At 43.2% G+C, this 27,032-nt stretch overlaps 1 protein-coding gene across 2 annotated transcripts; it reads left to right on the forward strand.

Annotated features, from left to right (window-relative positions):
* The first annotated feature begins 759 nt into the window (after nt 1–759).
* gan (gigaxonin) lies at nt 760–20,602 on the forward strand. Of its 2 annotated transcripts, none has more exons than XM_087844188.1 (13): nt 760–886; nt 1,549–1,772; nt 1,895–2,009; nt 2,102–2,452; nt 2,688–2,756; nt 6,739–6,890; nt 9,356–9,477; nt 9,579–9,691; nt 11,619–11,768; nt 16,270–16,406; nt 17,752–17,886; nt 19,434–19,543; nt 19,632–20,602. In XM_087844188.1, exons 2-13 carry the CDS (start codon nt 1,588–1,590, stop codon nt 19,802–19,804), a joined length of 1,812 nt encoding a protein of 603 aa, XP_087700314.1. In that variant the 5' UTR covers nt 760–886; nt 1,549–1,587; the 3' UTR covers nt 19,805–20,602. The 2 variants fall into 2 exon arrangements, with proteins under 2 accessions (XP_087700314.1, XP_087700315.1); XM_087844189.1 differs by having other exon boundaries at nt 766–886; nt 1,506–1,772.
* Nucleotides 20,603–27,032: the final 6,430 nt, after the last annotated feature.

The raw sequence follows: 27,032 nt of genomic DNA on the forward strand, positions 1-27,032 counted from the left end.
TATTAAATTATATGAAACCGTCGAAGCCAAATACTCGGGTAAAATAGCGAGTGTATGCCTTTAATATGTATAGAAACTTTGACTGACATCATTCTATCGGGGACAGGTTTTTTTTTTTTTCGACCATGAGCCACGTTTTACGACATCCGCCATTATGCTTTCAGGCATGAATCCAGTAGCTGCAAAGAATTTCCAGCATTACCCTCCTGGTTCCAGTCGCCTTCGAGCATTAAAACTAGCTGGCCGTTTTACACAAACTGAAGTTTTTTTGTGCTTCAAACTCGTAGTTATTGTATGGAAACATGTGACAATAAGGGAATGGGTGTGGTCGTAAATTCTAAACCGACCAATCAGCGTCCATTACGGAAGTCAGAAAAAATAAAAGACATTGCGAAAACTAAAATAAAATACATAATGAAATGTAACATGTTTTTTGTCTTTAGAAACCAAATGTACATATTTATATCGGTTGTTTTATTCACATCTGTTCTGTTGCTGCACACATTTTAAACTGCACGCGTTCCGCCCTGATGCTGCGTTCAGGTGGTGTCGCCAAAATACAATGCAAGCGGCTGTGTTAACATTTTTTTATCTGTTTAAAGCACCCGAGATGGTTTCTTCTTTATTATGAAAGCTTTCAAAACATAGTGGCTTGAAATATAAATAGATATATTCTCTGTTGTACGTTCTGCATTATCGTCACATATATTCGAGATGGATGTCATATTTACCACATTTTCCCAAGATTTGAATGTAGCACAACACATGCCTTGACGTCTACTTCCAAAATTTTCGTCCTGAGTGATCAGAGAGGGTGGATGAGTGTTTCATGTAGTGTAGGTACGCCCTGTGCCCAGAAGAGAAAAGTGCATTTTCCAGTCTTAAGGTGAGATACTTAAAATTTGTAATCAGTAAAAGGAAAGGATGACACCTCAGGTTTTGCATGCACTGTAAACAGTCCATGTCGGAACCCCATGTAAACATAGCTCCACAGTTTTCATTTACAAAAACAATTTGCTAAAATCATTTAACGATGTTACTTTAAAAAAAAAAACGTTAATGGCGGCGTTGTCCTTCCTTTATCACGGGAAATCTTTATCGACATGTCGGTTGTTTTGGTGCTATGCTAGCATTTACTGGCCAAACCTCATTTAGGAATATCAGTTCAAGTTTAGACTCGATACAGTCAAGATCGCTAACATATATAAATGTGAATCATTAGGTCCCATGGGTCCTCGGGTGTTTCCGTAATATTCGGCATTAAATTGATTCACTGAAAGCATGATATGTTAGCTACGTTTGGGTTTTACTAACGCGGCCCGTTTACACTCGCTGTACTGGCAGAGGACTAGCCACTCCAGAGAAGTCCTTTATTTAAAAAAAAAGTTTCACAATGAAGAGTTTATGTTGAGACTTTTGAAACTCGATTTTAAGTATGGACCACTTTTCTTTTACTTAGTGCCGTAAACTGTGCATTACTGTCATCGTATGTTCGACAACATTAGGTGGTACTGTTTGAAGAAGCTCAGTTTGGCACTATGTTGGCAGGAGTGTGCTGTGCGTCCTCGGGCTGTCGCGAGCCTAGACATGCCCGACACTGCCTCCAATGAGCCCGGTTCGAAGGTTTCGGATCCACAACATTCCCAGAGACTCCTGAGAGTCCTTCGCACCTTTTGGCAGGAGCAAAGTTTCCACGATGCGCTGCTGGTGGTGGACGGAGAGGAGCTTCCTGTCCAGAAAAATATCCTGGCTGCTGCCAGCCCCTACATCAGGTCAGTCACTCCAGCACAGATCGAACTGTTTGTAAACACCAGCCAGGGACAACAAGGGCGTGTCCAATTTTATTTAGTGGCAGTGCTATAGCTCAAATGATTCTTGCTTTACTTCCTGTTAGGACCAAGCTGAACTACAACCCTCCAAAGGAAGATGGGTCTACTTACAGAATCGAGCTGCAGGGGGTCTCTATGGCCATCATGAAACAAATCCTGGACTACATCTTCAGCGGTGAAGTGAGTGGGGATGCATTAAAAAGCAGAGTGACCTGCTGATATCCTAATAGCGTGTGGCTTTCACTGACTGTTCATACGCACCTCACACACAGATCACCCTGAGAGAAGAGACCATCCAGGACATGGTGCAGGCATCCGACCTTCTCCTCATGACCGACCTCAAGTCTCTGTGCTGCCAGTTCTTGGAGAGCTGCATCACTGCAGAGAACTGCATCGGTATCCGCCTCTTCTCTCTGCACTATTGCCTCTACCACGTGCACTACGTCGCCACAGAGTTCCTGCAGACGCACTTCCGTGACGTGGCGCTGACTGAGGAGTTCAGGGAGCTGCCACCGGACCGGCTCTGCGAGGTGCTGTCCATGGAGAAGCTGAACGTGGGCAACGAGAAGCATGTGCTGGAGGCCGTGGTGCGGTGGTTCGCACACGACCCGGATGATCGCAGGGTGGGTAGCACTGGGAAGTGTTCTCTTTTTTTGCAGAGATACCTGCAGCATCCAGAGGCAAGTCTCATTGTCCAGCTTTAGTTTCGTATCAACAAAATACTGATGAGTGATTTTTCCTATTAAATTCTAAACTTCCTAACTATAAACACTTTTCTTTTTTATGCATATAAAACTCTGTGAAGGGCTGGCTCAAACTGAATAAAAAAACAAGCTGTTATTCCATCTGAATTTGCAGGTACGCATGAAGGAAGTGATGTCTGCCGTGTGGCTGCAGGGTTTGGATCTGAGCTACCTGAGAGAGCAGGTAAACAGTCTAAATACTTCTTACCAGCTGCTACTGGCAGGCACAGAGAGACCGTGTTTGGATGTGAATGTTACACTGAAAACTGTTGTGTCAGTGTAAATGTGAAAACTTTAACAAGAAGCAGGAAGTATATTCGATTTTATGAGCTAGGATTCTGATCCCAGGTTATCCTTTGGCTATAATGACAGCGTGACAGCTCAGGTTAAAGGCTGTAGCAGCTGAAATGCAGGCTGAGTGTGAATACAATGAGTCTCTTTCTCCCCGTGTCAGCAAGGCTAACTGACAAATGAACCATGGGTTTAAATCTGAGAAAACATCAAATGGCAGCAGAGAATTTCAGAACAAAGTGGCTCCTGTTTTCAACATCTAACAACACTGAGCATTAATAACTGAGTATACTGATGATTGCTGTGTGTGTAATGGCTAAAACACACACACTTTGTCTCCTTCAGCCTCACCTGGTACATCCTCCACCTGCAGACATGGACAGTTTAGCTGTGTGAGCCAGTGATCCTCACACGCAGTCATTCACCATGAAAACTCTCCTGAAAAGCTTTTAGTGACATCCCAGTGTGGGAGGAACTGCTGATTACCACCTTTATGTGGGAAAGCTGTGGCTTAGGGGTGGGCGATATAAACGATATACGATAGAAACGATATAAATTTGGCCAACGATAGAGATTTTAACTATATCGCTCTACCGCGATAGAGCGGTATAGCTCTGCCTCCTTTTCGACTGCCCGGGACATTTAAACAATGGATAATCCGTATACGAACAAATTCATGCTTTTCTCCTCAACAGAGAGCGTTCCCCGATTGAACAACAGCGCCGTAAAATAAGAAGAATGGCGCCTAATTACAGACTTAATAATATTGATTTAGCAATGTGTCACGTGAAGATTCATCAGCCAGATTAAGTGTTTACTGACAATTGACAGGGATAGCGGACATCATCATCACTATTCCAGTCAATCCTCTCCACACAGACAAGCATAAACACACTCGACTATCACTAAATCAAATTTAACACACGTTTGTAATGACGCTAATTCATTTTACAATAGGGTTCATTCGCTCGGTCAGCAGGTGGCAGTATCCTCGTACACTGGGGAGTAAACTGCCATTAAATGAACAGAAGAAGAAGAAAACATCTGCACATGCGCGGTACGGATCGGGTAGACCCGATTTGTAGAGAAGGGGGGATTTGTACGGTCCGACTTTGCACATGTGCAGTAAGGATCGGGGAATCCCGATCCGTAACTATCTTTTCATTTTTCGTTTTTGTCTACATTGTACTGAAATGCTTCATTATTGCAAACATTTTAAGAGATACTTATTATTCTTAACATTTTAACAGATACTCTGACCCATAACTATCGTAAAACGCTTCGACCGGAAGTAGACACCTTTCGCGCATGCGGGGTACCGATCGGGTTTCCGGTACGGATCGGGTAGCGACACTTTCGACCAAAACAGGCGCAGCTTGATGACATCATCAACATGCGCTATCGCGGTAGAGCGGTATAGTCAAAATCTCTATCGTTGGCCAAATTTATATCGTTTCTATCGTATATCGTTTATATCGCCCACCCACGCCCATCCGGTACGGATCGGGTAGCGACCCGTACCGGAAACCCGATCGGTACCCCGCATGCGCGAAAGGTGTCTACTTCCGGTCGTAGCGTTTTACGATAGTTATGGGTCAGAGTATCGGTTAAGATGTTAAGAATAATAAGTATCTCTTAAAATGTTTGCAATAATGAAGCATTTCAGTACAATGTAGACAAAAACGAAAAACAAAAAGATAGTTACGGATCAGGACTCCCCGATCCTTACTGCGCATGTGCAAAGTCGGACCGTACAAATCGGGTCTACCCGATCCGTACCGCGCATGTGCAGATGTTTTCTTCTTCTTCTGTTCGTTTAATGGCAGTGTACTCCCCAGTGTACGAGGATACCGCCACCTGCTGACCGAGCGAATGAACCCTATTGTAAAATGAATTAGCGTCATTACAAACGTGTGTTAAATTTGATTTAGTGATAGTCGAGTGTGTTTATGCTTGTCTGTGTGGAGAGGATTGACTGGAATAGTGATGATGATGTCCGCTATCACTGTCAATTGTCAGTAAACACTTAATCTGGCTGCTGAATCTTCACGTGACACATTGCTAAATCAATATTATTAAGTCTGTAATTAGGCGCCATTCTTCTTATTTTACGGCGCTGTTGTTCAATCGGGGAACGCTCTCTGTTGAGGAGAAAAGCTTGAATTTGTTTGTATACGGATTATCCATTGTTTAAATGTCCCGGGCAGTCGAAAAGGAGGCAGAGCTGTTGAGAAATGCTAGGAGCTAACTGGGCGCTAACCGTATCATTCAAATATATTGAATGTCACAATGTTGGCAAAGAGAGGAAGTGACGTAAGATTTGCGCATGCGGGGTACCGATCGGGTTTCCGGTACGGATCGGGTAGTGACAGACAGAAAGCATCGCAGCGGCTACAACTTTTTTTTTTTTTTTTTTTTTTTAAACACGCTTTATTGACAAAGCACAAAATACAGATATACAAATACAAAATAGCAAACACAATGTCAGGGGGTTCGTATAAAAAAACAAAATAGACACAGTCTATTAAAGAATCACATGATATTGAACAGGGAACATAAGTTTATGGTTTTGACAGCTTTTTGATTTTGAGACTGTTGTATGGTTTTAACATATTGTTTGGTTTCATTTAAAAAGCACCGAAAGGATGGTTTTGCGTTAGAAAATTTCGACTTATGTATATAAAATTTAGCCAATAGTATCAATAAATTAATCAAATAAAATTTGTTTGCCCTGTGCATGGGGTACTAAAAGAAACCAAACAATATTTTCTCGTAACAAAGAGAGAACTCAGAAAAGATAAAGGAAACAACAAAAACACAAAATTCTTGCCAGAAAAGATTCGTGTATAAGCATGACCAAAATAAATGAGAAATATCTTCCTTCACACAATTACAAAATGTACAGTTAATATCAATGTCCTTTTTATAACGTACAAGAAAAGATCTGGTTGGGTAAAAACGATGAATAACTTTAAAAGATATTTCCTTTACTTTGTTATTTAATAGAAATTTCAACGGTAAGGTCCAAATCTTCTCCCATTCCAGGTCCTGGTATAAGTTATTCCCGTAGGCGACAGCCGTTGGGACAGGCTACAACCATTATCATCTGCAAATTATGCCGGGCGACAGTCATAGCAAAGAGATGAAGCACTTTTGAAATATGGGGGAAGTCAAAAACTGCTTCCTTCCAAAATCTCTCTCAGAACATGGTATGTCATGTTTAGGTGGAAACTAGCGAGCTAACTTCCTGTTAACTTTAAATAAATCTGTTTTCATGGATGCATGGATGTTAAACTTAATTGTTACACCTGCTAAAGCAGCAACGCTGATGATTTAATTAAAGATGAAAGACTTTAGACCGTTTTTCAACTCTCAGTAATGCCATAGTGATCGTTTGTTTTTTGGAGTTTAGGCCCAGACACAGCTAGTGACGTCAGACTTAACGAAGTGGACGGAGTTTAGGACCCAGATTACTCCGTGAAGCTCCTCACTACGGCAGCCGTAATGCTCTGAGAATCCATCAAGCAGTGCGGCTTACCAAAGTTGTACTAAAACATTTTTTAACAGATTTCTGCAGCCAAAATCGGTTCGAGGTCAGTAAGCACAACCAGAATTCATACATAAGGCACAATCTCGAGTTTTGAGAAAATTAAAGGATTTTAAGTGTGCCTTATAGTGTGGAAAATACGTTATACAGAAGAAAAGAATATATTGCGATATATATCGTTACCGCACATGCTTCAAATTACACCGCAATATGCATTTTAGGCCATATCGCCCAGCCCTACTGTGGCTTACTCAGTCTGCTGTAAACATACACATGCAATATAAGTTTTGAGCTAACCTCGCTGTGTGCTACCGTTGTATCCCATCAGGCCATGGGGGAGCCTCTGATGAGGGAGGTGATCAGAGAGTACTGTCAGCCGGTGCTGACGCAGGGTCAGCTGCAGGGGGAGGCTATGCTCGCTGCCTTCAAACCCAGAGGTTATTCTGAGTGTATCGTCATCGCCGGAGGTGAGGATCGCAAGTAAGTCGCACTCGCCAACTTTGTTTTGTTCTGTTTGGGCTTCATGCAAAGAAACAGAAGTTTATTTCATTATTTCATACATTTATTTTATTTTATTTAAGCTTTATTTATTGTGCTGTATTCTTCAGTGTCGGCTGATGACATCACAACTGAAGTAACCTTAACTAACCGGCCTTAACTCGAGTGTAAATTATGTAATTTTGTGCCATTCTGGAAGAATGACTCATGTGAAATAACCATGGCAGTATTTTTGCCTGTGACTATGAAATGTTGGTTCCATGCGTCACAGTGAGAGATGTTCAACAAAGATATCCTGGATGAACATTTCACAGCTACAACCTGTGTCTACTGAGCGAAGAAAGGAAAGGTGGGGGTGGTGGGGGGGGGGGGGTATATCAGCACTTGTTGGAAGGAAAAAAACCAGCTGACGAAGGGAAAAAAAGATTGAAGCAGTAAAACTGAGCTGAGCGCTGCAGCAGAAGCTCGTTTGTATGCTGTGTCCTTCAGATGTTATCATGACTGACGCAGCGTGGAAACAAAGCAGATAACGTAGACTTTGAGATTCAGTTATCACCTTTGAACTTTTATTGCCTCTGAAATCTCACAGCGTGCTTCACTCTGTCCTGTAACCAAATCGTCTCAGCTGAGATTAGTTCAGGTCATGGTGGAGGTGCAGTGGGTTGATGCAGTTTTTTATTTAATTACATAAAAGCTCAGATACTTAAGGAAGCTAATAAATCTGATAAGACAATTTTATCCCTTTTCCTAAAAAACCGCTGATCTGTACGACATCAGTGCTACTGCAGTGATTGATATGATGGCTGTGTGAGTACAGACGCGACGTGAGCGTTGATCAGAGTGAATGTGGGAATAAAAACTGTACAGATGTCTGCTTGATTTTGCATACAGCGCTCTGCAGCGCCGACTAGAGGGAAGGAGTTGGAACAGGTTGTGTCCGGGGTGTGATGAGTGCGATGGCGTTGAAGGTGAAATAAACACTCCAGCTTCAAAAAGACTTTTCTGGCGGTTATTTCATGGTTCAGGCTTTGCAGGGTTAACTCCTCCTTAATATTTTGTGTGTGGCTCTATAGTGTACTGGTTAGCACATTCAAATGGTTGATGGTTCGATTCCATCTGCATCTGACACATGGCCCTTTGGGGTTGTGTCAGGGAGGGGATCTGATGTAAAACCTTCCCAAATCCAGCGTGAGGTTTAGGGAGATTTATATCTGCTTGTATTTATATAAGTAGATATAAATACTTACTTTTTGTCTGGTTCCCTGAAAACTGTCAGAGATTTAATGAAAGTAAATACAGATTACTGTAACTTGTACAGGGAGAAAGAAATGATATTCAGGCAATTCTTTTTTTCTAGTACTGGAGCTACAATTACTCTGCAACAGATCTTTCTGGCTCCAAACAAGAAGATCTAGTGTGTTCTCGTTAGTTGATTTCTAAACTCTTTGTCCTAAGCACCCATTTAAAGGCTATATTGTTTTGGAGTTTTCACTTTGTTGGCCTACTTTTAAGATTAGGCTTCAAACTTTCCTTTTTGCTAAAGCATATAGTTAGGGCTGGACCAGGTGACCCTGAATCCTCCCTTAGTTATGCTCCAATAGACGTAGGCTGCCGGGGATTCCCATGATGCATTGAGTTTTTCCTTTCCAGTCACCTTTCTCACTCACTATGTATTAACAGACCTCTCTGTATTGAATCATATCTGTTATTAATCTCTGTCTCTCTTCCACAGCATGTCTTTTATCCTGTCTTCCTTCTCTCACCCCAACCAATCACAGCAGATGGCCCCGCCCCTCCCTGAGCCTGGTTCTGCCGGAGGTTTCTTCCTGTTAAAAGGGAGTTTTTCCTTCCCACTGTCGCCAAAGTGCTGCTCATAGGGGGTCATATGATTGTTGGGTTTTTCTCTGTATCTATGAAGCGCCTTGAGGCGACTTTTGTTGTGATTTGGCGCTATATAAATAAAATTGAATTGAATTGAACTTATGCAACACAATCAATTGTTTGCAGAGAAGTCATACTTTGACTGGAGCTCAGGAGGTAGAGCAGGTCATCTACTGATCGGAAGGTTGGTGGTTCGATCCCCGAGTCCTCCAGTCTGCAAGATACTAACCCCAAGTTGCCAAGTTGCTCCCCGATGCATCCATCGGGGTATGAATGTGTGTGAATGTACTTAGAAAGCACTAAGCTTTTGAGAATGGGTGTGATTGGGTGAATGTGGCATGTTGTATAGAGCGCTTTGAGTACTCCAGTAGAGTTGAAAAGCGCTCTACAAGTATCAGTTCATTTACCATTTAAAAGTATGTTTAAAGGATGTTAACTCGGCCTGTTCTCGGTCTCCTGTGTGCACTTGGTCTTCAGTAAAAGTAGCAGGAAGGCCGACTCACATCCTGTCTGAACAGAGTGACGGGAAAACTTTTTGTCTGATCTGATGCTTTCATTCTGTGCAGAACCAGGAAGCCGACAGCTGCGACGCGCTGCATGTGTCCTCTGTATGACGCCAACAGGCAGGCTTGGATAGAGTTGGAGCCAATGAGCGTCGCCCGCCTCGGCCACGGGTTGGTTGCTGCCGGTCAGTGCAGTCCACCATAAACATGTCTGTAACAAAACATTTTGTGTTCAGTAAAAGACATTAGCAGGTGTGTCATTAGCAAGGCTGTCTCTGTTGGTCAGGGGGGTTTCTGTTCGTGGTGGGTGGAACAGATGAACACAACACAGTCCTGGCCAGTGGAGAGAAATATGACCCCGACTCCAACACCTGGAGCCCGATTCCCCCAATGCTACAGGTACGATCACGTTTCTGAAACAGTTACTCATGGAAACCCATAAACAGATAAACGGCAGAAATAAACTCCTGTGTGAGTGTGCAGAAAAAGTGCAAAATAGGGACGCTGTATTAAAAACAACAGAATGCAGTGTTTTGCAAATGCCATATGATCCACTCTCTCCTTCTGCTCAGTGCTTTTCTGCCAGATAGACACTAAACATGTATGAAATGCCCGGTGGGCCGCTGGCAATTTTTTGTTTTTATGGGCCGATCGATTTTTTTATTTTTTTTGGAAGGGTATGAATGAAAGGTGTTGGATTGGCCAATTGGTCATGATCGACTCTGGGCTGGACCAATTACAGCCGAGGAGGTCGGATGCACCCTCCCCCTTGTTTAGCAATCTTATAGGCCATCCATCGGCTTTGTTACTTCGGAAACATGGCTTAAACAATTTCCACGACGTAATCCGATAACAACCGATCTCTTTACCCGTCGGCTTCCTGTGGCTGTCATACAACAGGTGTTGTGCCAAAAACTGATTTCCAATGTTTGCGTGTATTTTTATGTGTAATATCTATGTTGGTAAATAGACTTCGGTGAACAGCGTTTACAAAGGGGCTATATATGGAATTAAAAAATTATCTGTTTTTTCAAGTATCTTTACAACTCTGTGTTATTGTACTTACATTATAACCAATCCGGTCCTTTATCCCCACTTTAAATATTTTTACAGAACTATTGTAATATTTGAGCCATTTCTGCTGTCCAACTACTTCTTACAAAAGACATTTTTAATGTTAATTCGATTTTTTTAACGGCATAAATAAAGGTTATATAAAAGTCACTGCCAAAGACTGATTGCGGCTTCTACCTTGTTACACTAATGTTGTTTGTAGCTCAATATGACTTTATGTCATCTATGAGGGATGCATTTGACATATGTTTCACATATTATAGCCCAACAAGTTACTTATAGCAATTTAAATACTGGAAATCAGTTTTTGGCAGACAATCGCTTTTTGGCACAACACCGCCTATTGCAGTTAATAATACAACAGCTTCTTGCCAATTTTTGTGTTTCTTTTTATCGCTGTGTAACTGAGTTCAATTGAAAGCCTGCATGCGCTAGTACCGCTTGCCACAAGTTCCCAGAATCCTTTGCGGTTTTACCCCTGAATGACGTCACATTTTTGGTGGGCCGGTCTCTAGTCAAAATGCCCGGGCCAATTTTTTTGTCCCAGTCCAGCCCTGTTGGCTACATAAATATTCAGTATATACCAGACGTAGAGCAGACATGTTGTTTTATATTTGACTTCATGGCCATCAGGTGTCAGCAGTGCTGCAAAAGTTCCCTGACAGCTGAAGGGTTAAAGGCAGATGATACACAGAGCGCACGATCGTTCTCCAGAAAAGTGATGTCATTCACTAATAAAAGTTTGCTGTCATTATTAAGTTCCTGATATGAAGTAACTGGCAGAAACATGCTGGAAGGTGAAGTTAGGGGAAGATCGTCAGCTTATTAAAGCTGCTGCACCGAGATGAATTTGGCACAGGAGCACTGCACACAGTCTGAAAACAATACAATAAATAATACACTTTAAGCCAGTCACGGGGTCTGACCCCACCGCTGCGTTTGTGTTGACACAGACAAACAGCTGTTTGAAAACCTGACGTCACCAGCGGTACTCTTCATGGCTTTGGTATGCTCTAATAGCGCGTCTGATTTAAACTCAAGTCCCCCTTTGCAAACAAACCGGGCCACACATCGCCCAGCTGTGCCCAGTTGTGCTTTGCACTTATGAAACAGCTGAACTCGGAACTCAGACGTGGGAACACCCAGAGACCCCAGGAGGGTGTTTGTTTGTGGCTGAGCGTACAGCTGAGCTTGGGGGATGTTGTTGGCGGCGGCGGCGGTTGATTATATTAACGTCCGCTGACGTTCTCAGGCTCGTCAGAACTTCGGTGTGGTGGAGCTGGATGGTCTGATCTATGTTCTTGGTGGAGAGAGTGAAGAGCTGGGGCTGATCACTGTCGAGGTGTTCGACCCCTACTTCAATACCTGGAAAATGCAGACCAGCATGACCATGATCCGCAAGGTAACCCCCTCACCTATACACACACACACACCCCTCAGGTATTCATATCATCTAATTGACATAATGCTTTCCCTAGCCCCTTACCCTAACCACAACCTAACTGTGACCCTGAAAAATGTCTTTAGATATATAAAATATCTAAATGGTATCAAATAAAATAAAAACAGACATTAAAATAAATAAATGTTGACGTAAGTGTTGAACAATTAATTAAACATAAAATTAACATGACAGAAATGCCCAGAAGAAAATGTTAAAAGTGCAGAAATTGCATAAATAGAAGCAGGACAAATAGTAAATGTTGTGCAAACAAAGGAATAAAGTAAATACAGAAACAAATAAGGGTCTAAGGCAGCGGTCCCCAACCCCCGGGCCTCAGACCGGTACCGGGCCGCGAGAGTTGAGGCTCAGGTGTGAAATGTCTGGTTTTCAGGGTTTTCAGCGTTATTTTGTTATCGTTTTTATCGTTTACTCGGTTTTCCTGGGTCTTTTCACGTGTGAATAAATCTTCTTTTTTCGGTACCGGTACTAGTTTTATTTTGTTGTATTTATTAGGGGTGCAACGATACTCGTATCGATATTGAACCGTTCGATACAGTGCTTTCAGTTCGTTACGCATATGTATCGAACAATACAACATTTTTAATTTATTTTATCAACTTTCCTTCTGACGATGCTGTCTGTGTTGAGCGCTCAGTGGATCTGCGCTCGACAGTGCAGCCTAGGCGGAGTAGTCGAGCGCAGATTCACTGAGCGCAGGGCAAGCTAGCTAGACAGAAGTTAAGCTTGTTGCAACATGGCAAATTGAACCTCCCCCACCCTCATTCAGATCTGGCGTCTGGAACTATTTTGGTCTTCATGTGACGTATGACCCTGAAGGTAAGGGTGTCATGGACTAAAGTAAAACAGTATGTCAGATGTGCCACGCAATGCTCAATTACATGAGTGGGAACTAGTGTGTTAGCGCAGTTAGCTCGTTAACGTGTTGACGCTGTCCAGCCCCACACACGGGGCAATCCGCGGTAGCTCGTTAACGGAGATTTGCTGTGTTGTGGCGTTAACCTCATTTCAGATTAACGCTGACAGCACTAGTGGGAACACAACGAATATGACTGCACATTTACCCGATAGCATCCTAGTGCAAAGACAAGTGGAAGCAGACAAAAACAACAAGCACGCATACAAACGTTACCGAGTCATTTAGACAGCCGTTAGCACATGATTCTCCTTATGGGGACGTGATATGTTTAATATGCTGCTGAGAAAATAGCCCAGAAGAAGCGTATAGTATAGCTTTTATTTTGGAAAGAGACATTTCTCTGTAATAAACTCTCTTTTCCAAAGATGAGTGATTCCTCAATCAGATACAGGGCTCGCAAAATCGCTAGACCGACGTCCCGGGGCTAGCGATTTTTCCAGTCGGGCTGCCCTGCCCTGCCCGTCGGCCTATCGTAGGAAGGAAAAATATATGTCAATGCTTTTGCATTCTTTCGGAAATGTAGCTGGGTAATTATGTCATTGGCATCGGTGAGCTACTGTCAATATGTGACATATTGAAATCGCGTTTGAATTTGCGCTTGTTTTTTGCTTTCACTTTGCAATCCTGCGAACTGTGTATAGAGAGCGACAGTACTGATTGGTGAGTGATGATCATTTGCGCACCAATTCCTCTGACATCGTCTTATCAATCGTTAGCTTACTATGCAAACATGACAAGTGAAATCTCCTGCAGCTTAAACATGTGAGAGGTTGATCGCGCAGAGAATCGCTGAGTGTTATGTGAGTGCCTGTGTAAAAGCAGCAGGATATATATTTTAGTTCTGCTGAGCCAAATAAGACAGGTCAGGGTGAAGAAGTGACCACAAAACGGAAAAGTTATGACAAATCAGACTATAAGGCAAAAAGAAAGAGCAGCTTTATGGTTTCATGGACAAAAGAATTTCTGTGGCTGCAATATGACGAGCTAAATAACCAGGGCTGCACATAAGTGGTCCGCGGGTGCGCATTCGCTGTCAAAATAAAAAACGCGCACAAGATAAGAAGTTGCAACGCGTGTTTGCGTACATAAGATTTTGTGGAGGAGGACAGACATTTGTTTAGAACTCATAAAGATGTCGAAGAAGCTCCTTTAAGCAATTACTTTGGTGTTCCTCCACCTCCAAAGAAATGTCAGAAGGAGTCCGAACCACAAAAGAAGCGCGTATTCTCGGAAAAGTGGTTGCGGGAGGTGAGCTGGCTTCAAACAAATGATGAACGCACAGAGATGTGGTGCAGAATGTGCTGTGAAAATTTAATAAATGACAAATTAATAAAAAGGCATCAACATTTTTTTGTGTATCGAAAAAATATCGAACCGTGACACCAAAGTATCGAACCGAACCGAACCGTGAATTTTGTGTATCGTTGCACCCCTAGTATTTATCCGCGACACCTTAAAGGCTGGTCCGTGAAAATATTGTCGGGCATAAACCGGTCCGTGGCGCAAAAAAGGTTGGAGACCGCTGGTCTAAGGTCTGCCCATGTAACTGCCCAGGCTCAGGTTCTGTTGTGGATTGTTGCTGCGTGTCATCCCACCATTAAAACGATCAAAATAACACCATGAAATAATTGTAGACCACTTGGTGGAAGAAATGTCTAAATGTGAAGCCGGCACGTGATATTCCACACAGCACCAGCAGGGTTTGCTGAAGTGGTGCGACAGATCGAATCGATACTTTTAGTGAGTTGGGTCTGTTATCAGTAGGTAGTTTTTTAGGATTTTCCATCTGAGCTCATCTGTTCTGCAGAACCGGAAGCGAACTGGCTGCTGAGTGTTAATGATGGGTGACAACGTCAGCAATTTGTCATCTTACACGAGAGTCTGAAACCACCAATCAGAGAGCTGCATGAGGTCAGCTTCTTGTTAAATTTGAAGGAAGGACCAGAAAAAGACAAAAGATGAAAAATTTACACAGAAACGAGTCAAATACGAAAGAAAAGGACGACACGGTCTCACATTTAGCTTGGATGGGTTGTGAATGTTTTCAGTAACGTCAGCACCAGAATTCCCAGCACAATGTCCCTATTTATGTATATTGGACTCGGTGTTTAGCTATTTTTGGAATAGGCTGGAATTTGACCCATATTCCAGTTGGGAATGCTGTACCACCCAGAGCGCTTGGAACTACGGTTGGCGTCGCTTGTGTACGCCAATGATTTATTGGCTCAAACTCAAACCGATGGATGTCACTTTGATGACTGAATGTAAAACTCTGAGTAACAGGATTTGTCTATAAACTGTATATAAAAGATGACCTGCAGTTATGTCACGCAGCGATTCTGGACAAATTTATTTATATTTTTAAAGTGTGTGTTTGGGATTTGGTTTGGCAGCTGTATCCATACACGGGTCCGACACAAAGATACACAGATCTCCTTCGATTCGCCTTAGATTAACCCCGGTTGGAGCGGGCACGCTCTGTTTTGCGTAACTATTTTTAAATCCCGGTAGATCTGCAACCACGTGAGCTAGCACAATAATTTTTTTTGCATATGAAACCGGAGGAGTTGTACTTACATCTTATGCCATCAGCTTGTCCTCGGTCACAGTTTCCTTCCACATATAGCTTTGCAAAAACTGCATAAAAAGCACTTGCAGCAACAAAAACATAATATTCCAGAAACACGCTTTGCCGATCCGATCAGCTGTTCATAACACTTCCTACGTTGGAATAGACGTCAGCGCGAACTTTTGCATGTCCACCATTACCTGCCCGACGTCATAGTGACGTCATTTTCGCGAAAATGTAGTTTTTTTTACCATATAGCCTCATGAGCCTATACTGGTGTTTTTAAAAGTTATCTTTGACTTTATGACTTTCTGTGTGGTTTCTGGGATGCTTAGGACTCATATTGCACTGCTGGAAATAGTTTATTTTGATGCATATGCTGCTTTTTTGCAAATTTGCATTATAATATTTATTTTCATTTTTCCTGCAGTGTATAAAAATTGGTGTATTTCAAAAATAAAACTATGAAGACACTTAAAATAAATTTCCTGTGGTGGGAAACTAGTTTGTGCAACTTTTTTGTATTTACAGTTTTGAGGGATAAGCCTCTTAAATTTCTCTAACTAGAAATATATGTTAAAAAACAAAAACGATTTTCACTTTTTTTGTAGTTTATTGCACGTTTTTGCAATTTATGTAATTACTATGCACTTAATGCAGACATATTATTAAAATCTGGGCTATAATGGTTGTATTGATGTATAGCAACTTGAAATGCTCCCAAAAATGGCTCCACAGCATGTAAAAATATAATATAAGCTCTGGCGGACTTGGTTCTATGGTAGGTCTTAAAGGGTTAATGACTGGATGTTGGTGGTCTGTTATGACCCCGTCTTCAGCTCTCGTTGTTCTGAAATGTTAAAAACAACAACAACATAAAATCAGTGACAGAAATATTTGGTTAGCTCGACGGCTGGACGACGCTTTGACCTCGTCTCCGTCTTCTCCTTCAGGTCGGCTGCTACGCCTCCATGAATAAGAAGCTCTACGCCATTGGTGGGGGCTCCTACGGGAAGCTGTTTGACTCTGTCGAATGCTTTGACCCCAAAACCCAGCAGTGGACGGGGCTGTGTCCTCTGAAAGAGAGAAGGTAAGCACAGCCTCTGCTGTCCGTGATCTTAAAATGTTAAAGTCGGTGTTTCCTCACAGTCCTGACGTTTTTGTTTCTTTGCAGTCAGCTTGTTTTGGGGGGGGTTCTCTCACTGCACACTTGCTGTGCAACACTTAACATTTAACTTCAGTGTTGTTGCTTTAATTTGAACTCGTTTATGTTGCACAACAGGAAATGAAACATAGCTCTACAGTCACCGTCATTCTCCCCAATCTGAAAGTTTTATTTTCAGTTTGACAAACTTTATCCAACATCACAGCTTCACTGACTTGCTCAGCAAGTGTAGCCGTCGAGTCATACGGCGCAACATTGTGGTTTTTATTGTGCATTAGTTGTGTCACACCTTCTCTTTCGTATCGCTGAATCCACACCCAGCATGCTAGACCCGTCTGTGCTACTCATGTGGATTTCACATCCACAGCTTTTGGTTTCATTATGCGCTGTTATGAGGGTTTTTTTCTTCTCTGTGGGCGTCTGCAGAATTTCCTTAATGGTTTTTCTGTACTTTTTAAGCACAGCTGCTGCAACTGCGCTTTAACCACAGTATGTTCAGAATCAGCTGAGGATCCAACCCTCTCACAGCCGTGGCGTTGTACTGAAATACAACTAAAAATGCTAAAAGGCAAAAGATTAAATTAAATTAATGTATTTCAAGAGCTGGACCGGGCCTCTGCAACATGACCCATGAGTTTAGGGATTTTGGATCCTCAAACTTTGACCTGCCACCGTTTGGTTCCAGAAATGATTCTATATAAGACAAAATGACATAAATATTTATTCATTCATCATCAGTTGAGTGAGGGTCGAGTAATAAGCTGTCACTTAATGATAGCAAGCTGCTCGAGGCGAGCCAGGTTATTTGTCTCATTAAAAATGCTCCAAAAGGCACCGATGGCAGTGTCACTGCGCTGAAACCACATCGGTCTCCCACCTTCCTCAGAACGTCAGTAAAGTTAACCACTGAATAAGTTCTGTAGTTAAAAACAGACGACCGTAAATCCTCGAGTTGTGGAGAGAAGCAGTGTTTCCTCGAGGTCCTCGAGGCTTCACAGGGTGTACGTGGTCACATGCATCCTTTTTATGGCGTCAATTCAGATCAATTCAGTTTTATTTATGTAGTGAAATATCAATAACCAGCAATAAGATGACGCTCTGAGCCGGCACTTGGCGAGAGTGGGGAGGAAAAACTCCCATTTAAGGGAAGAGATCTCTCCCGTATGACCCGAATTTACTTATTATCTTTAAAGGAATTGTTAAACTCTTAATCATTGCATAGCGAGGAGCCCGCTTTACCGTCAACCCTCAAAATGTCTGTGCTGCTCAGGTTCGGCTCGGTGGCGTGCGGCGTCGGTCAGGAGCTTTACGTGTTCGGTGGAGTCAGAAGCCAAGAGAACGACAACCCCGAGCAAAGACAAATGACGACCTGCAAGTCTGAGTTCTACCACGACGAGATGAGGAGGTGAGTCGTTAAACGTTGAAACCACAGACGCAGCCACAGTGACGTCAACTGTGCTGGCGCAATAAAGTGCTCGAATTCAGCGCTTTCCCAAACGCTGTTAAACAGAGCAAGGGATTTTTAACAGTTTATTTTGAATGCTTCCATTATTTCATTTGCACAAAGAACTGAAAAGATTTCACAGAATTCTGGTTCATGGTTTCATTCAACGATCCGCTTTCGCCCTTCTCATTCTCCGCCATGTGCGTATGAAAACAAAGGCACTGTGCATGCGCATTTTACCCATATTCTATCAATATTTCATTTTCTAATCGTTGCCCAACATCATACCGGTGTTACCGTGAACGCTATGATGTGGCCCAGCCCTAGTTCTGTTGACCCCACAGGTTTCTAATCAGGTCTTTGTGTGGGCGAGTCAATAACCTTCCCTTGTTGAGTCAGAAGACAAAACAATGACCCAGTTTTCTTTCAAAATCTTTCCTTCCGTCATGGGTCCACCTTGATGAAATTCCCACTTCCAGAAGCACTGAAGCATCCCCACAGCATAAGATCAAGGTCAAATTTATTTCTATAGCACATTTCAAACAGCCGATGTTGCACAAAGTGCTTAACAATATAAAAATGCCATTAAAAAGCAACAATGTAATACAATAATAACAATAAAAAACAATAATAGGACAGTAAAAGAATTAAAACGATAACTAAACTAATTCAAATAAGACCAAAATGCTTCGGTCATAGTGTGTTAAAAGCCAGGGCGTAGAAATGTGTCTTTAGCAATGATTTAAATTGCTCAAGTGTTTGTGCAGATCTAATATTTAAGGGGAGACTATTCCAAAGTCTGGGACCTGCCACAGAGAAGGATCTATCACCACAGGATTTGAGGTTAGTCCGTGGGATGGACAGCATTAGTTTTGAGCTGGACCTCGTGGTTTTTCCTGGAGCATAGGCAGAGAGGAGCTCAGACAGGTAAGGAGGGGCTCGGGGGTTAAGTGACTTAATTGGATCCTGTAGGAGACAGGAAGCCAGTGTAAAGAAGCTAAAACTGGGGTTATATGCTCTCTCCGTTTGGTACCAGTTAGCAGGCGAGCAGCTGCATTTTGAACCATCTGAAGACGATGGATGGAGGCCTGATCTAGACCATAATACAATGAATTGCAGTAGTCTAATCTGCAAGTAAGAAAAAGGTGACTAACATGCTCAAAGACGTTAGCCGTGAGGTTGTCTTCAGCGCACTTCGTTCTGGTTTGAAGGCGTCTCTTCTGTTTTTCTTGCAGTCTATTCCTGTCCAGGAAACGCTGTGATAACTTTATATATCCATTTCCTGCTTTGTGAGCATCAACAATTATCTTTCTTTTATTTTCGGCGTCACGCTTTCTCCAGTGACAGCTGAACGTCTTGTTGAAGCTTTTATTTTGTGTGTGTTTGGACGATAGCGCTCCGTTTGCACTTCATCGTTGCACCGATGACCAGAGCTGTCCTTACAGTTTGTATGTGTGGCTAATCTTACGATTGCATTATTAAAAGCAAAGAAACACGTTCTGCTGCAGGTGGATGTTCCTGGATGACCAGAACCTGTGCATCCAGACCAGCTCCTCCTTCGTCTACGGCGCCGTGCCCATTGGCGCCAGTATCTACGTGGTGGGGGACCTGGACACAGGTCGGTGAAAACATTAAATAAAGCTCTCCTGGGCTTTCAGGATGTTCAGTGTTTGATCCTGTTACCCTCTCGCTTCCTTTGGTTGCAGGCACAAACTTTGACTACATCCGGGAGTTCCGGCGCACCACCGGGACGTGGCACCGCACCAAGCAGATGTTACCCAGCGACCTTTCCAAAACGGCCTGTGCCAACTTGCGCATCGCCAATTGTCGACTGTTCCGCCTTCAGCTGAGTCAGGGCATGTTCCGGATCCGAATCTGACCCGAGACAGCAGCCGGACGCTCTGTCCCGGCTGCACGTGTCTCCACTTTTGCACACTGGTACGCTCTATCTGCTGTAGGTCTGAGTTTATATACAAACACTAAAGCGCTGTAGTCACTACGCTTTGAAGATCTCGACTCCAGTCATTGGTTTATACTCACGACCCTTTTGATGTATATTTATTGTATGACCAAACGGGATAGACTTTAATCTGAACACATTTTATGGGTTTTATGACATTTTTCTTATCTAAATCTATTTTCTTTGAAGTGTGGGATCCTTTTTTTACAACTTTCTTTTAAAGGCTCATTTTGAATGCTTTCTGGTTCTCGGTTACTTGGCGAGGGATTCATTATACACCAGTCACTACCCCTTTATTACACGAGAAATCACGCTGCACAGTTTTTGCAGAGACAGCGAGGCCCGCTGTGGTGCCGCTTTATTAAAGGATCACTCTAGATCATTTCAAGGCTGCAAATATCCCATTATTATCACCGTTATGACGTTCCAGTTCATGATAACTTTGCACACGTCACCTTGTGGTAGAGATACGAGGGAAGGATGAGTCGCACGTGAAAGCAAAGTGAAAAGTTGCAGCAGGAATCAGCTGCCTTTTTGGTAAATGCATTAGACACTTGCCAGCTGACTCAGTCACATGCATATTAAGCCTCACACGCTGGTTTGTTTTACGTGTGTGTGGATGGATAATGTTCTGTTTGGCATGTGCTGGTCACAGCAAAAACTGTGTTCTGCTGCTGCAGTTCTCGATGCTCGTGCTAAAGTTCAGAGAAGCCACAGGCGGCTCTGAACACTCTGTTTCAGGCAGGTAGCTAAGCTGATGCTAATTGCTAATCATTGCTGTTACGGTGATCCCACCAGCAAACACGCCTTCCTTTACCATCAACCTTTAATGCAAGATGCACGTTACACCACCTTAGTTCATGTCTTTAGGTGAGGCCGAGGTCAACTAACCCCCACGTTGCTGTGACAGAGTAATGTAGATAACTGACTAATGAAAAGGTGTTTTAAATCCATCGTGGGGAGAGAATAACTTAAAAACATAATGTGGGCACTTTAGCAGCACTTTTAGGCTACGTCCACACGTACCCGGGTATTTTTGAAAATGCAGATTTTTCTATGCGTTTGCACCTTTCGTCCACATGTAAACGGCGTTTTTGGTCACTGAAAATGGAGATTTTTAAAAACTCCGGCCAGGGTGGATATTTTCTAAAACTCTTTTTTTGCATTTACGTGTGGACGAGAAAACCGGAGAAAACGGAGCGTCAAAGATGTGCGCATTTTTTGACGTCACACTGTGCGCCATGTTATTGTTTCGGTGAAATGAATTTCTACAATACTGTTACTGTTAATTGTCTCTGCAGTGTTTAAATGCTTACATATACACACACAGTTACTGTCCCTCCACACATACGATTTGGTTCTGCTCATGGACTGTAAAAAACATGGACGACGCGACCCCGCCTCCTACCATTGTGCAAAAATGAAGCCAAAATACCCCGTTTGTGGAGGCTGCCATCTTGCAAATTTGGAGCCAGAGTCTGCGCAGTAGTGACTTGAGGTGGAGCGACTGTGTAACGCTCCCGCCCACACACCCGCTGGACGTGACCGCAAACACACCCCCCTACACTTTTTACGTAGCCCGGCTGCTCGAGTTTTTTGCTGGTTTACCGCGACTGACGACTCGTTTAATTAAGGTAAATACAACCATGTCACTGTTATAAAAAAGACACACAGCTTATCATCTTATAGTTCTAAAATCACTCTGTTGTTAATTCGTTAGTTAGCTTAGCCGCTAGCATACGCACTGTGTTGAAGGCTTGTTGCTAGCTAGTTAGCGATGCTACACACCTGCTACTCTTAACTTACCGAAAAAGTACAGCGGGGCCTCGGGTCCTTCTGTCGGGTAGTCCAGTTTACTGAAGAACACCTCAGGCTGTCAGGTTCAAACACTCGGTCGTGTTTTCGTAGCGTAAACGCTGGGCGTCCTCTCAGAGCCTACGCTCTATCTGCTATTCGCGAACAGAGATACGCAAGTTTCTCCGTGACTGCAGCTGTCAGTCAAAGCTCTTATGATGACGTTTCACCCCAATTTAACATCACCGCGGTAGGAATTAGAATCAAACTTATGGGAGAGGAGACCCCTTGAACATCAATCAGCGTGATGAGAACTATTGAAAACAAAAGAAAGAATCTTTGGAAAAGAAATTATCTAAGGAGAATTAATTTAATTTAGTCTGACCCCAGTCCCATCCGCTAACATGGAGGAGGCGGGGTTTATGACCTATACTGCAGCCAGACACAAGGGGGCGATAGAGACGTTTTGGCTTCATTTTTGGGGAGCTGTCGCGTCGTCCATGTTTTCTACAGTCAATGGTTCTGCTTCTATGCCCCAGCTTTGTTTACTTTTTCCCACCGAGGCTTCTAGACTTCTGATTGGCCAACATTTCTACGCGGTTAGCACTATATCGCCACCTGCTGCTTTGGCATGTTCCTAGCAGCGTTTTCCATCATTTCTGCCTTTACGTGTGGACGGGATTATTTTTTAAAACGAAAACGGAAAATCTCCATTTTCAAAAATACCCGTGTACGTGTGGACGTAGCCTTAGTCTGATTGGTGATCCTCGTTGTTACGTGCCTAAACTGAACCCTAATCATCCCGCAACAGTTTGACAGTTTAGAAGAAGGAAGTAAAATGATTTTGTACAGGAAGCTGTAGGAGCACAGTTCTGAATCCACAACCAAAGATTTCACAAATGTCTCTTAAACTCCAGGAAACTGTCGACGTTACCGGAAGCCATCGCAGCGCGGTTGCGTCCTTTAAAAACGATGCCGTGCAGCTCAGACGGTGTAGAAAAGCCACGTGGAATCCTCCAAACTATGCACGAACACGGGTGACTTGCTTTTGGCGACGGCGCCTGATTTCCATATATTCACAGAAACGTTCCCACGCGCTGATTTCAGCGTTCGCCTCTTGGAGCACAAACTCTTTAACGGATTATCACTTTTTATCTGAGCTGGTCCGGGCCCGGTCCGTTCTAAAATAGCGCACGTTACCATGGTGATTTACTGGATGTGCTGCAGCTTTGCTGACCTCTGACCTGGCTTTACAGTCAGGACAGTTTTGGCGTCTCTTGACCCCGTTTGTTCTGTGTGAGTTACAGCTGCTGGTGTCTGTCCCGCACTCAGCGGCTGCGCTCGCTAAGCAGAGCTCGTTTCATGTGTGCGTTAGGGCCGATCGGCCTGGGCCAAAACACAACTCTTTCAATTTGAAGCGACGCGAGAATGTCAGGTTTTAAAGACTTGCGCAAAAACTTGCATTAGACTGCAGTTGGAATCACGTCTGTATTATTTTGCAAGCTTATTATTTATCGTAACATAAATATTTAATACTTCAACGCCATAAATGTAGCAACAGCATCAGTTCAAGCGCTAATTTGGTATAAACTGATATGTTGCAGCTGTTCGCCTTTATTTGCTGCACTGTTACTGGCTGGTTTGCTACACAAGCATTTGTAGCTCGCCTAACAAAAACACTCCTGTTTTTTTTTATTGTTATTTATATGCAAAATATCATCTCATTTTTGTTTTTGTTTGTTTGTTTACTCTCTATTATTACCAAGCAGCAACCTCCAGGGCTGGAACATGAAACCAGTCCATCAGTATTACGAGCTGTGGTCTGAGGAGCTTGGAAGACTGAAGAAGCTTCTTGGAGGTGAAACATCTTCAGGAAACTTAAAGAAGTCCAAGCTCCTCAGACTACCGTGACCTGTATGACTGAGAACCTACACAGACATTAAGTTTCTGTCAGTATCCAGACTCGCAGGTTAAACTGTCCCCATGCACAGCAGAAATAAATACGTTTACAGCCTCCTGCACAAAGACAGTTTCTGTTTTCTATACAGGCGACTTCTCTGGCCCCCACACAGACCGACCTACCTGCTAGCTGTCTGCAAGGCTCCCCTCACCTGGAGCGGTCATGTTCAATGAATTGAAGCCGGACCTCTCGATGGAGGTTGCGGTGCCCATATCTAGACGTTTATTTGCTGTCCATGTTACAAAAGTCTTCAGAGACTCGGGGGGGACGCTCTAGTTTCGTTAACACCTCTACACGTTTTTTTAATAATAAATTGTCAAACACAAGAGTTGATTGTTTCAATATGACAGTGATTCCAAGGGCCTAAATATTACATTTCGCTACAATAACAATAACGATTAAATATCGAAATAATTTGCTACAAAATAATAAATAATGCAGCTTCTGTCAATTCAAAGGGTTTACGTGTGAGGACGTCATAAAAATCACATTAAAAGGATTTAAACAGCCACAGATGAACAACCACACAGAGACATTACATCGTGTCATTATTTGACTAAATCTAAGCCAAAAAGCAGAAGCAGTGTGTGAAATCCTAAAGACACGCCCGGATTCAGAACCACCTTCATGTCCCACCGCAACACCTCCGTCCGGTTGAGGTCTGGACTTTGATTGAATCTCCTTTCTGTGGCTGTAAAACAAGACCAAATCGTTACGCCTCCACCACCCTGCTGACAGACACGAGGAGCTGCGTTTAGCCTCCAAACCTGCGGCTCTGTGTTGTGGACAGACGTCTCCGCTTTGCTCTCATGATTTGTTCCAGAAGTCTCGTTTTCAGCTTTGCGAACCGAAGATGTGCAGCAATCTTCTTTTCTCCTGGAAACCAAAACCAGCCATGCTTCTCCAGTCTGTTTGTAATTGTGCTGTCGAGACCTTTAACCTTTAACTGATGCATGGAGTTCCTGGATGCTTTGCAGTTTGCAGCCTGGTCTCGGGGTGATTTCCTGGGACGTCCTGCTGCCTCGAATGCTTCCACTTGTGAATAATCGTTCTCACTGCAGAACTTCAAATTGTTTGTAGACTTGCACAAAGGTTACAACAACTACGACACATAAGAAGTAAAAACAAACACAATATTCCACACAGACAAGTGAGCAACAGCAGATCATTAAGAGCTACATTAAAAACAGTCACGTTTCAGCTCTTTCTGTAGATTATTCCAGATTAAACGGGAATAATGCCTTTTTTCTCCGCTCTGTCCTGATTCTCAGGACACAGTATGACGCTGTGAGAGCGAACGCTCTATTGGTTGTGGCTTTTACACATATAAACACACAAATAAGAGGAAACCAGCACAGGCAGAGTCTGACCTCACAACCCAGGTCCCTGCTGATGTCTTTCCTCCTCGGTATTGTGTTAACAGACCAGCAAACTGCCAAAGTTTGCACACTTGCAGATGATCAGTTAATCGAATGCATCTGACTCTCAGCACCAGGATGCTCGACCGCTTATTTCCCATGGAAGCAGTGAGGGTGCAGCTAGTGTTTCACACGCTGCTTCTGCCTCAGCGTTTATTTTCTGTGAAAGAAACAACGACTCGTTGTCACAACGTCGTGTATTCTAGTTTATCAGAGTTGGATTTATCAAATTTTAGGACCCGATAAGGAGCAAATGACTTTTATCTCCTGATATTTAAAACTTTAGAAGTGATGGAGGGTGCGCTTTCTCGTTAGCATGACCGTAGCTAATTGCAAAATCGCTAAAAGAAATTGCAGGAAATGTGCAAACCTAAACACAGCTGGTGCAACAGGCTGTGAGGCATGAATACGAAGCAACAACTACAATGAAACGGTTTGTGTTTGGTGCTGTAAATGGATCGTTGACGTCAGTGGCGTTAGAGAAAAAACGCGGGTTTATTTCGACCTGGACGTAAATGGGTCTGCTGTGGCCGCCGTTAAAGTTTCTGCCTGTGTAGATGTGAGGAAAGACGGAGCTGACAGGTTTTTAAACCGTCTGATTTTCATCATCTGACACATTTTTGTTTTTTCACACTATCTGAAATTCATAAAAAGGCCATAATTGGACAGAAAGCTCTGATATGACGGCCCAGCCGTATCATTCCAGGGTGTCTTAACATTTAAAGTCAGTCATATGGTTTCCAAGCTGCTCCGTGTGCTAAACAGCACTTGCTGTCATGTGTTCGCACCTCATGACTGTCTTTGTTGTGATGTGCTGGAAAACATTATAAGGGAAAATAATAACCTGAAAAGAACCAAAGCTGTGTTGTGAAAGAAAGAGGGAGTCTTGTTTCACTTTGTACTTTTGTAACTGGTGCACGAGGAAGTTTTGTAAGATGTGTCGTTCATTTACGTCAGAGGAATTAAAACTGTCAGTGGTCAAGCTGTGTGTTTTTGTCTCGTTCGCTTCTCTATTTTATTTCAGCCTCCAGAGAGAGCGACATGCTTAGTCGCTTTCCTGCTGAAAGCTCCTCAATAACACCTTTTATTGTTTACGTTGACTGCATTGCTCAATAGCACATTCGGAGTATTTGCATTGGTATTATAAGGCTGGTGTTTTTTTTCTGTTTTGTATCCGATCTGTGCCTGACCCAAGTTTTCTTACTCGAGATGTGCACGATGCACTAAAGTTCATTTCTAAAACAGACGTGTGCGACGTGCTCGAATTTGCACAAAGTCGTCCACATTCCGTTCGTGAGGGTTCTCAGTACAAACAAGCACCGAGGAGGACGGGAGGGTGAATCCTGCCGGTAAATGTGCTGATTCAGCTGAGAAATGCTGGGAAATATGATTTGAAAGCAGCACAGAAAATCTGCAGAGCCTCGCTGCTTTACTTACCGGTATTCTGTTCAGTTGCTACTCGGGGAAGCTCTCTGTCGGCAGCTCCGCTCAGAATCGCAGCCAAAGGGTGGAAGGGCTCATAATGTGGATGCTGCACCAAGAAAGCGAAGCTGTTGATTTACTGCTTGACCGATGGCCACGAGCTGCGATTAATGACCGAAGAAGATGGTGGGTAAAAGTGTTGGAAATGAGCTCAAAGTAGGCCCACTATGCCTTCACGGGCACCTACAAGGTGAGCTGTTTCAGGCATGTCCACCTGGGAGGAGACCAGGACACACTGGGGGGCTCGTCCCTCTTGAATGGCCTGGTGTCCCCCAAGAAGAGCTGCAGGAAGTGGCTGAGAGGCAGGTGTGGGTATCTGCTTAGACTGCTGCCTCCAATACTTGCACCTGGATGCTAATGAAGAAAAGGTGGAAGCTGATGCACAAAAATATGCAGGAAATGACGTGTGTGACCTCAGAGCCTCTGTTTAATGTGCAACACCTACACACAACTGCATTTTATAGTAAACTCCCCAACTTTACATTGTTATTTC

This window comes from Neolamprologus brichardi, chromosome 7 (assembly GCF_056152115.1).
Source record: "Neolamprologus brichardi isolate AB-2024 chromosome 7, ASM5615211v1, whole genome shotgun sequence".
In the NCBI taxonomy this organism is placed as follows: Eukaryota; Metazoa; Chordata; class Actinopteri; order Cichliformes; family Cichlidae; genus Neolamprologus; species Neolamprologus brichardi.